The 12,518-nt window shown below is 39.3% G+C and overlaps 1 protein-coding gene across 6 annotated transcripts in view; it reads right to left on the bottom strand.

The window, feature by feature from the left end:
• LOC121872985 (E3 SUMO-protein ligase PIAS1-like) overlaps positions 1 to 12,518 on the bottom strand; it is a 127,345-nt gene that overhangs the window by 86,616 nt on the left and 28,211 nt on the right. For 5 of the 6 annotated variants that reach the window (XM_042376178.1, XM_042376182.1, XM_042376179.1 and 2 more), the window contains one exon: positions 9,199 to 9,539. In XM_042376178.1, coding sequence (XP_042232112.1) covers positions 9,199 to 9,539 — 341 coding nt within the window. The remainder of the gene's footprint in view (positions 1 to 9,198; positions 9,540 to 12,518) is intronic. The other variant, XM_042376183.1, reaches the window with a different exon arrangement.

Below are 12,518 nucleotides of genomic sequence, written 5' to 3'. Positions count from 1 at the left end.
GACAGTACACCGACGACCAGGTGTTCAACATGGACGAATCCGGTCTCTTTTGGAAAAAGCTACCTTCCAAGACCTTTGTTGTCAAGACTGCCAGCAAGTGTCGGGGCCGGAAGTTGCAGAAGGAGCGCATCATCATCCTGTTTACCACCAATGCCTCCGGTACCTGTAAGCTCAAGTTATCGGTGATCCACACAGCCCGCAAGCCGCACGCCTACAAGAACATGGACATGACCAAGCTAAATGTCCACTGGCTGACCGCACGTAAGGCATGGATGTTCTCTACTCTGTCCCTCTCCTTGTTTGATGACTGTTTCATTCCCGAAGTGAAGAAATTCTGTGAGCAACAGAATGTTCCATTCAAGATTTTGTTGCTGCTTGACAAAGCACCAGGACACTCTCCCCTACTGTTGGATCGTCACCCCAAAGTAAAAGTGGTCTTCGTTCCTCCCAACACTACGTCATTAATCCAGCCCATGGACCATGTGAAAGCTGCATTCTCTGCAAAGAAGTTTAAGCTCCTGAACGACTATACCAACACCAAGGACGAGTTGCATAACCTGCGTGACACCGATAGCAAGAGCGAAGAGGACGAGGAACAACAGTTGGCAGAGCAAGAAGTACTTGTGAAACACTTTTGGAGGAAATTCAATGTCAAGAAAGCTGTGGACTTCTTGGTGAAAGCATGGGATCAGCTGTCTGTAGCAACGGTTCGTCACGCATGGAGACATGTGTTGCAAGGTATCCCAGGTGGGAGGCAGAGGCAATCTGTGACTGGTGAGGTTCAGACTGTTGCAGTAGCAGTGGACCTTGCCAGAGAAGCTGCGCAGAGTGTTACAGCTAAAGGCTTGCAGTCACCCTGAATCTGAGTGCTTTGAAATTCTGTATTCAGAGCACATTTGTGAGGGGACAGCATGTACTGTAGTTTTCTAGCTTTTCAATCACCTTTAACTCTTTGTTCACTGATAAGGTTTTAGACTTAACCTTCTCACCACCCTTACGAACACCAGACACTTTCTTAGGGGGCCATGAGTATTGTCTAATTTTTCAGTAATAATGCAAAAATATGTATGCTACATCAGCCTACAACTTAATCACATTACTGGCAATGTCAAATAAGTTTCAAAATAAGGTTCAGCACGTCTAAATGGCAATAAAGCACAATCGACGGAACGATAGAGTAGAAGTGATACTATCACAGGTGACGCTAATTTATGGCCGCGTCCATGACGCGTGTCCCTTTGTTTACCAGCGTGGGTGGATCATGAGGTCTGTCCACCTTCCTCTCTTGAAAATTTGACGCATGGCCGACATGTCATCTAACGACAAATTATGTCCTATTTTATTTTATTATTATTATTATTATTACAGTGACCCCTCGTTTAACGAACGCCTCGGTTAACGAAATTTCGGTTAACGAACTGCCTTCCATAAGGATCTTCAATTCGGTTAACGAACAAAAATTCGGTTAACGAATTTCTTACGAACCGACCTCAACATGTTTTCGCTTGCACTGACCGGGCAACCAGCTTTAGTATCAGTCCGCCAATACATTAATCGGTTCTAGGGCTTAAATTCCTTACTATTTTAGTAAATATCAAGAAGTTTATATTATTCAATAATTTTAAAAGCTTAATATTCAATTTTTTAGTCATTTTAACAATTATTGAACATAATTGAAGGTAAAGAAACTAGTTTCTGGCACGCCATCCAGCCTGTTAACACACCATACAGGCGTCAGTCTTTGTGTCTTTTCAGTGGAGGCAACATATTGCTTGAGACTCTCTTCAACTAAATGCTTTTTTCTGTTTCCAAGCAAATTATTGGTCATTTTGAAATTTATTTTGCATATTGACAATATATAATGCAGTGCAGTGTTGATTTAAAGAAAATAATCTTGAATTACACCAAGAGAACTAAAATTTTATGGGTGAAATGGCGCCATGGGGTGACTTCTCTTCCACCCCAATGCCTTCTCTTCTCCCTTCTCCTCCACCTCCCACTTCAAATGCACATCATCATCATCATCCAGGAACCTTCTACATACACACCTCAAAGTAAGTGAACTTTTCTACCATTTTTGTTGAATTTCGGAAATTTTCGGTGAGCTGGAACCAATTACCCAAAAACCCATTGAAACAATGGTTTCGGTTAACGAACTTTTCAGTTAACGAACGGCCTTCTGGAACGGATTGAGTTCGTTAACCGAGGGGTCACTGTATTTTTTTTTTTTTTAATAATTTTGTCCGGCTTAAGCGGGGTTCGCCTTCGCAGAGTACGCCTTATCGAGGTTTTAATGTATGTGTGTGTGTTACCTTCCACGAGAAGGAAGCGGTGGCCCAACGCAAACTTTGCAATCTACGGAACAAATGGTGGAAAAACAAAGCGTGTGAAATGCAAAAATTTGCAGATCAACACAAGATGCATGAATTTTTCAATTCCACTTATACATTGTATGGCCCAATTACTCATCGCTAGGGTGTGACATAAAAAATACCCACGTGCAATTTTTTGAAGATTCATGCATATTTGAGTGAGCACCAGCAATTTGAAAAATAGAGATTTTGCTCATACGGCATACGCGCCTATATATGAGATTACACAACCATCATAAGGGATATTAACACAAATCATTTGCCTGTCTTAATTAAAAGCTGTTGTCACTAACACAAAAAAGTTAATCATTCTTATTCTCTCATGGTACATTAAGGGGTTTTATCATATATTCACAAGGTATTATTTCTCTAGAGCAAGAAACCATGATTTCTGTTCGGAAACAGATGATCGTTTGCGCTGATTAGGAACGCGGAGTCTGTCATTTTCAACTACTTGAAGGACTTCTTGAAAGCGCTCCTCATCCCTGGCAACATTAATTAAGTCATGGCAAAGTTTTACACCACGCTCTGCAGCCTCATTCACGACCTGAAGCTTGTCCACAACCCATTTCATGTTCAGGTAGTCTTCATGATCCGCCCATTCACTGGCTGGACTGTGGAGAAACTGATAGGGCATACCTAAAATGGTGAAGAACCGGCTTGAGTCAGGCCCAATTAGGTCCACCAGGGCAGTGCCACTTTCTGGGACAGGGGGAAGATATGGCTTTCCATAGCCCCCATGATTGAGCCCCACTCTCTTAGTAACTTCAGTGCCTTCATGGCAAAGAAGGGCCTTCCTCATCTCCTCTTTTGTCCTTTCTTGTACTTCGGACGAGAACAAAGCCAGTGGGGCCAACTCCTCAGTTAGGTACCAAGTGTGTCTACCGAGTGCTACACGTGCTTTGTCAACTATTGTGGCGTCATATGGGGCAAATTCAGCCAAGGTTTCGACCAAATTCAAGTCATTCAGTGGTGCACTTGCTGGAACATAAACAGCGACTGTGAACACAGCAAACCATTCTAACTTGCTGATTTGACTTTTAGTCACAACCTCGGCTTTGGGAAACTGCTCTTTGATCTGGCCTGACAAAAGAACAATCTTGAGGGTATCGAGCAGTTTAGCCATCCACCTTGCTTTGTGAAGTGCGCCGGGGTAGACCATCGTGAAGTTCACTGCCTCAGATCCTTTAGTTACAAGCAGCAGACAAAGCTCTACCAGCTCCTTGTAGTCGCCACATGTAAATGGTTGGGCTAGAGATTCACGGAAGAAGTCAGCCATCTCCTACTGGCGCTCCTCAAACACTCCAGGTATTGCGGAGTAGTAGTATTTCTTTTTTTCATTGTACGCCAGTTGAGAGAAATGGGTCTTGAACCTAGAAATGCAATTACGGGTATTGGAATTATTGTATTTCGTACTAATCTATAATATTGTTTTAGGGGTATTAAGAATGATATGATCGATCATTTGCTTGGTGTTAGAATATCTTATAAGTCTAATAAAAGAAATTCCACTAAATTTGTTCATTAGATAATAATATTCCTTTTTATTTTGTAAAGCCGACGGTGCTAGCTCAAACATGCACCGATCTCCAAGAAAATTTACAAGGGTGTTTCCTAGATAAATACACAACACTGAAACTTTGAACAGCATTGTAGGACCATTTTTTTTTATTTTTGGAGGGCAACGGTCACACCCTACTCATCGTGCAGCCCCCTTTGCTCATCAGACGGTAACTCCCTAATTAAAAATGAAAAAGGCATCTGTCAACGTTGGAAAGAGCACTACCACTGGATGTCCTGACTACCCAGCAGGTCCCTCAACACCCAGAGCTGATCCATCACAGGTATCCTCCATCCTGGGATGAAACAGCTACTGTCATCAAGTAGATGAAAAATTACAAAGCCACAGGGCCTGATGGAATCCCAGCTGAGGTACATAAAGCAGGTGGACCTCTACTTACCAGCCATCTCCACTCTCTCCTGGACAATATATGGGAGAAGGAGGAAATCCCTCAAGATCTTTAAGATACCTCCATCGTCAATATTTATAAGAAAGACCGGTCAGATTGCAGCAACTACCGTTGGATCATGCTACTGTCCGTAGCTAGCAAGAGTTACCAAATCCTCCTAAACAGACTTCTTCCTGGGGCAGAAAACTTCCTCCCAGAATCTCAAAGTGGTTTTAAACTATCAAGTGGCACCACTGAGATGATCTTTTCTGCCCGCCAGATACAAGAAAAGTGCAGACAACAGCGTCATCACTTGTACATGGTCTTCATCAACCTTATTCAGGCCTTCGACTCGGTCAACAGGGAATCCCTCAGGCGGACTCTTAATTCATTTTGGTTGCCCACCAAAATTCATCGCCATTGTGAGGCAACTCCACAATGGCTAGAAGGCAGTGTTCTGGCCAATGAGACCCAGTCTGAGTTCTTCCCCTGTGTACTGACACCAACTCTCTTTTCCATTTTCTTGGCTGCCTTCCTTACTCCTGCCAGTGCCAATTTAACCGGCGGGATGGACATCCAGTACTGGATGAAGGGACTTTTCAACATACAACAACTCCAGGCAGGAACAAAGGTGTCAGCCGCTTTCATCACTGAACTTCAGCATGCGGACGACCTTACCCTCATCACTCACACTGAATGCAACCTACAGGTGATCCTGAAAGCCTACGCAGATGTATATGAACATTTCAACCTTGAGGTGAATGTCCGTATGTTTCTCTTCCTCTCTTCCTGGTTCAGCCACACCTCCACCATCCATCCACATTAACAGTACTACCATCTCAGGTGTGCATCTCAAGCTTTGGGCAGACTCCATACCTGTGTCTTCAGCTGTAGGGAGCTGAAATTAACTACAAAGCTGCATGTATATCGAGCAGTGGTCCTCCCCACCCTGCTGTATGGCAGCGAGACATGAGTCATATACAGGAGGTACCTCAAGGCATTTGAAAACTTTCACCAATGTAGTCTACATTCCATCCTCCGAGTTCGCTGGGAAAACAAGAGAACAAATGTCAGTATTCTTGCTGACACCAACTGTAGGAGCATCGAGGCTACCATTATCCATGAACAACTACATTGGACGACGGTAGACTACCAAAGCAGCTAGTACTTTACAGGCGTCTAACGAATAGTAAACGTAACGCTGGCGGGTAACAGAAAAGGTATAAGGTTAAGACAAACCTGAAAAAGTGCCAAATCAACCCCTCACCTGGGAGACGGTCACTCCACACCATAATGCTTGGAGAAATACCACACGAGGTGTCAATACAGTACTTTCAAGTTAGCTCGAGTGCATACTGAGGCAGACACACACCAGCAGCAGAGACGCTTCCACCGCTCCTCTCACACTAGAAGTAACCCTCCACATGTGCAACATCAGTGGTCGCCCAGCCGGTTCCGCACACACACACACACACGTTATAGTTATTAGTACTCACCACTGGATAACAACAAATAATTGAGTTGCTTTGGAGGGAAGAAAGGGAATTACACCCAATACTACTGCACTGAATGGTCCTAAGACATTACTGTTTGTGGCCTAACTCACGACACACAACAACCATCACTATCTTCACTTTCAGAGGTATCTAATCCCTTACCACTCTTACTATCACTATGACTGTGAGCTAAAGCAGACTCAATTTCTCTGTTGCTCTTCAGCACTTGATATGGACAATGAGGCATGATGAGTCGTGATAACAGGTTTTACCAATATTTAAAATTTGAATCACAAAATTCACTAAACTGAAGGAAATATCACCAAATATTTCCAACAATTAAACATACTACAGCATGCCCTTAAAATTCGCGGATTTTTAATTTGCGGATGACACCCTGGATGTAACCAAGAATGTCTACGGGTAGTTTTAAAGTTGCTGGCATTTTCGCGGCCGGGAAAGGGAGCCAATCGTTCTAGAGATAGTAATTTCTTTTACCTACACTGTATATGAGTGTGGGTGTGTATACACACATGTAAAACACATACAGTGGGGTATGCTATAACGAATCTAATTGGTTCTAGAAGAACCTTGTTCGTTATAGCATTCGTTCGTTATAGGATTAATCCGTTCCAGGCCCCCAAATACAACCACTTAACACTGAAAAATATAATATAAAATTGTAAAAATTGTAAAAAAATGCATAAATATGCATCTAAACCCCTGAAATAAAGAATATCATTAATATTTGTAATAAAAAAACAATAAATTAGAAAAAAAAATTTAAATAATGTTCGTTGTAGGAGTTTCGTTCGTTATAGCATTCTCAAATTTATAGGTAAAACCGTTCGTTATAGGAATATTCGCAGTAGGATCCGTTCGTTATAGCATACCCCACTGTACAAATAAATAATAAAGGAAAAATCCTCCCATAAATAATCAGAAACAAGACAACAAAAATGTATTAACAATGTGAGTCTACCCTCAAAGTCACCTCCGTGTTTTATTTTTTCGGGTCTATTTTCTCCAGTTTCTTATGTAGAACCATCGTCATGGATGTAAACACTAACGAAAACAATGCCGTCTCCTCTTCTCTTGTGTGTTTTAATATTCTACGTATTATTAATGAATTGTATCATTCATTTCGCATATATAAAGATAAATTCAATCAAATACATATTGAGTAATAAACAATAATGAATCTTTTGTACATATTCTTAACAAGATAAATGACTTTGTTTCCTTGAACGCACAGGTATACATTGGCGTTCCACTATCAGTCTCACTTTTTTCTTTAACATCAGTGGTTACTTCTACTGTACATTAAATAACATTAATTAAAACATACACATTTTTTTTACATTAATTTTACTACAGCAACAACCAGGATCTTATTATGGGTGTAAACACTGACAACAGCAATGGCGTCCCATCTCCTCTTGTGTGACCCTATTATCACTGATTTATATTGTATAAGGTGCATTCATAACATTATTAAAAGACGATAGTTTGCATTATTCATTAATTTTATTGTTTTGGGGGGAAAAAAGGGTAAAAGGCCACACAAAAGATATGAAAAGGTCAGACTTTGGAAAGCATCTCATTATTTTGCTTTATTTTAGTCATAATTAATGATTCACGATACAGTGACCCCTCGGTTAACGAACTCAATCCGTTCCAGAAGGTCGTTCGTTAACCGAAACCATTGTTTCAATGGGTTTTTGGGTAATTGGTTCCAGCTCACCGAAAATTTCCTAAATTCAACAAAAATGGTAGAAAAGGTGTGTATGTAGAAGGCTCCTGGATGATGATGATGATGATGATGATGATGATGATGGGAATTAGAATGGGGGTGGAGGAGAAGGAAGAAGAGAAGGCATTGGGGTGGAAGAGAAGTCACCCCATGGCACCATTTCACCCATAAAATTTTAGTTCTCTTGGTGTATTTCAAGATTATTTTCTTTAAATCAACACTGCACTGCATTATATATTGTCAATATGTAAAATATATTTCAAAATGACCACTAATTTGCTTGGAAACACAGAAAAAAGCATTTAGTTGAAGAGAGTCTCAAGCAAGATGTTACCTCCACTGAAAAGAGAGAGAGACTAACGCCTGTTTGTATGTTAACAGGCTGGGTGGCACGCCAGAAACTAGTTTCTTTACCTTCAATTATGTTCAATAATTGTTAAAATGACTAAAAAAGTTAATATTAAACTTTTAAAATTATTGAATAGTATAAACTTCTTGATATTTACTAAAATAGTAAGGAATTTAAGCCCTAGAACCGATTAATGTATTGGCGGACTGATACTAAAGCTGGTTGCCCGGCCAGTGCAAGCGAAAACATGTTGAGGTCGGTTCGTAAGAAATTCGTTAACCGAATTTTTGTTCGTTAACCGAATTGAAGATCCTTATGGAAGGCAGTTCGTTAACCGAAATTTCGTTAACCAAGGCGTTCGTTAAATGAGGGGTCACTGTACGATGATTCACCTAACACTGCAATATTGGAGGACACATTACCATCGTTCTTCAAGGCTTTACTGTACACATTTCCTTGCACACGAGTAAAAATGTACCCCCCCCCCCAGTCAGCAAATGTTATTTGCGAACTTGGCTATTCGCAGCCATTTTGAGAACCTAATCCTCATGAATTTTAAGGGCATGCTGTATGCACAGCCAACAATATTCACACAAACATGCAAACTAAGGGATGGTTGTGTGACAGGATTTAAATGTCTGCACACTGATAACTTTCCTCAATCAAGGTAAAAGACCAGACTGAATGTGAATAAAATCATCCTGCAGGATGGTTGCATCATGGAAAAGTACTATATGGTATTGTTCTCAGTCGGCTCTGATGGTTACCATGTTACTATTTGTTAAAATCCCAATGATTTCTAAAATTTGGTAGATACTGGCTACACTGGAATGATACATCACTAGAAATGATGTGGAGTTAACATTAACAAAAAGAAAGACTAAGATTTGCATTGATAAAAGTACTGTCCTAGGTATACAAAAAGTAGGACTAAATTATGCAAATTGGTACCATAGTAAGCCCACACAAAGAGAAACTGCATGTTCCAACATGCTGACCACTTGGATTGTGTGGGTTGATTTCATACAAATTTCAAATAATTCGTATAATTTGCCAAAAAGTGTTTGAAATTTTCATATCTTTTACCCACTCGAAAAATGTTGAAGTTAGCCGATACTGTACAAGGGGTACTTGAAATTAGCGAGGCTTTAATGTACAGTACTGTACTGACATACAGTATTGGTTTCTGGGTTAAAGCTGGATAGCCTTTGTACAATATAGTATAATAATTTTTACTTATCAACAACAAACATAATCACTTGATTTTTTAAAAACTCACCAAGTGATGATGGTTTCAGCAATTCTCCCTGGATGTCGTAGAATGGCAACTTCTTTAATTTGACATCTGGATTAATCGGGTATGATGAGTTGTGACTATTACTGGTTAATGTGGAATAGCCCACAGCTGTAGATATTCCTGTAGGTGCCACCTGTGATGAACTTGTGGAATATCTGGAACTGTTGTGTGTTGAATTTACCCCACCAATGCTTCCCACACCTCCAGATTGAGTGTAACTTGCAATGGTGTTGAGGCCCATAGGAACTTTCTGGGCTGGATGGATTCCTGTTGGTCCACTGGCTGCTGCTTGTGACCTGTCACCAAACGACATCATCTCTAGTCTAAATAAAGAAAAACACAAGAGACTAAACATTAGCTTGTGTTATTTTCCCAAAGCCAAAGAAATAAAAAAAATATGTCTGAGTCTCCAAACTGGAAAAGGATTGCAACCTGCTAAATATGACAGAAGTTCAAAAATTACTGCTACAATCTGAAAGGACAACTTTCCGATATGCAAGTAACCAACTACATACGTACTGTATCCACTAGTACTCTGTGCACTTATCCTTGTAACTGAATTCATACTCATTCATCATTCATATTACAGCTACTCAAACTAGATGTACAATCTATGGATTACATGTAGGATTGAAGAGTTAATATCCATTTTATGGCCAGGGGGTCAAGATAAGTGACCTGCAAGACATACCACCACTAAACACCTCATTGTAAAGCCTGCCACTGCCAGTGGTCATGTATTTTTTGGTAGAACACATTAACCATGCTGACAACATTCTTGCTGCAAACAGTTCCTCGACAATTTAAATTATGTTTCTAAAACTCTGACATGGTAACTGTTTCAAATGGCCAGTTAGGCATCAATGACAGGAGCCAAAACTCTCAATCAGGTGTACATATTCTGAATCACTTGAATATAAAATGGGTTCACAACAAGACCAACTCAGTTATGCTGACTCATAACATTGCATTAAGGGAAGAGGGAGGGAATCCAGGAGGCTCACCTAATCTCTTAACGATAAAAAAGTGATTTTTCACTTGAATCATTCATTTATGAGGAACCCACAAAAATTTTAATTGTCTTAGAAATCAGAGCAGAACATCTATACGTATATACAAGAGGGCCCTACTTAACTAGTAACTAATTAGCAATAATATGAATTAACAATCTCAGTGTTTCAATATATGAAAATTCAAGTGATAAACTTTTATTCGGTTTAGCAGGAAAATTTAACTGAAAACTGCTCAGGTGTCTGCTTGGACACTCAGCAAGATATTGCCTCCCCGTCAAAAATATCAAGTTGGTATTTCAGTAAACCCAACGAAGAAGTGGCAGAGGAAGAATTTCATTCTGAGGTATTCAGAAAGGTGGCAATGTTGGATTATATTGCCAAGACCAACAATACAAACATGTGCAATGCCTAGTACAGTACTCTAAATTACTAAGTTATGTAAGGAGCATGAAAAAAATTATGCCAAAATACAGAAGTCCTGCACACATTATTTTTAATCTGTAGTGCTGTTACATAAAATATTTGTACATCTGTAGTTGTTTTCTATCAATCGTTAATACTTTCATATCTTGAATAGCATTTATTTTTGTGTAACCCCTTTTATGGTTAAAATGGTTTGTGACATGTGAGAAAGTTTTGACCTGAATGCCTCTCTGGTCACAAAAACTAAAACCAGATCAGAGATTCAGAACTCAGATTTCACACAGTGAGGTACTGGATGCAGCAAGAACATCGTTCATGTGGGAAAGGCACCCTACCACTTTAATACAAGCCCACTGGCAATGGCAGGCTTTAGTGAGAGATGTGTAGTTGTAGTAAATCTCACAGGTCACTCATGTGGACCCATAAGCCATAAAAGTGCATACAGTAGTGTATACTGTTCTCAAAATTTTCATGTCACTCAAAATGTAACTACCTGTATATGAAATTATTGTACTGACCAATAAAGAGGTAGTGTCTGGTGTCATACTCCAAAAATGAATTTACATAGCCAGAATACATATTCTTTTTCTCTCCCACTTTTAATCAAGTTGTCCAAAGGTTAATGTCACAAGGGATCCATGGACTTCTCCAAGTTTTGCATGCACTGAGGTTAAAATTGTTACACACAGCAAAGAAAATTGGGGCACCCAGCAACCACTAAACAAAATTATTAATGGGCCTTATAGTTATGCATCCAGTCAGCCTACAAGTCCCCAGGCTACAGCCATGCCAACAATAATGTAAATAATGCACTGATACAGACAGGTGAAAAGAAAGAAAGAAAGAAAGAAAGAAAGTGAGCAAGTGTTATAAAAGAATCCTCTGAGGCTGCTCCCACCATGTTCTGCATCATTCGATCTAGTACAGTACTGTACTGTACAGCACTCTTAAATTTTTTTGTTCACTAAATATATACATAGAGCTGGACTAAATTGACATACTGTACTGTAATCACACCTTAAGAAAATTATTCAAAGTTATATTGAAGTTAACAGGGATAAAATTTAATCTTAACACTCGCTGTCCCATAACCCAAGTGTGGGCTAAATTAGCTTGCCCAATTAAATTGGATTTTTTACATGATATTTTACAAAATAATGACAGTTGACACTTATAGAAATTTGTTCAGTCATACAAAGTTTTGTATCTTTCTTTTGGTCATAAAATTTGAATTATTCTGAAATTATTTTTACCTTGATTAAATAATTAGATATACAGGGGGTCCCAGACTTATGAACGCCCACCGATACGAACGAGGTCGAACTATAAATTTACAGTATTTTATTTTTCCGGTGACTTATTCTTTACTTTAATTTACTGTATTTTGTCATTTTATTTCTTCTTTTCTCTTAAATTATGTGATTTTAGATGTATATAAGAACTTAGGCTTTGATATATTTGGATTTTAAACACTGTTCGTGCCCGGGAACCCCCTGTACACATTATATAGTCTGTGTTCCATTTTTTTTATCCAGTTTCACCATAATTCTCATTTACTTAAATTTCATTTGGAGTCAATTTAAGAAAATATTATCATAAAATAATCTATTTTCCTGAGGGGAAAAAAGTTATTGCATTGTATTTAATTCCCGGTGCTTTTTTACAAAGCTGACCAACTGACAGTACGCTTCATCAGCCTCCCTCCAAGCAGTGTTGCCAATTCTCTCATTCTGTCATTGCTCAAGAGGGATGGTGCTTACTACAACTGTCTTCAACACTTTGTGTATATGGCAGATTATTTATCAGCAGTAAATAAATAATATTATAGTGTATTTATACATTAATCAGTTATATCTAAATGTAACA

The sequence above is a fragment of the Homarus americanus genome, unplaced genomic scaffold (assembly GCF_018991925.1).
Source record: "Homarus americanus isolate GMGI-L3 unplaced genomic scaffold, GMGI_Hamer_2.0 scaffold11022, whole genome shotgun sequence".
NCBI classification, from domain to species: domain Eukaryota; kingdom Metazoa; phylum Arthropoda; class Malacostraca; order Decapoda; family Nephropidae; genus Homarus; species Homarus americanus.
The sequence above is the reverse complement of the archived record's forward strand: the minus strand, read 5'-3'. Positions and strand labels throughout refer to the sequence as shown.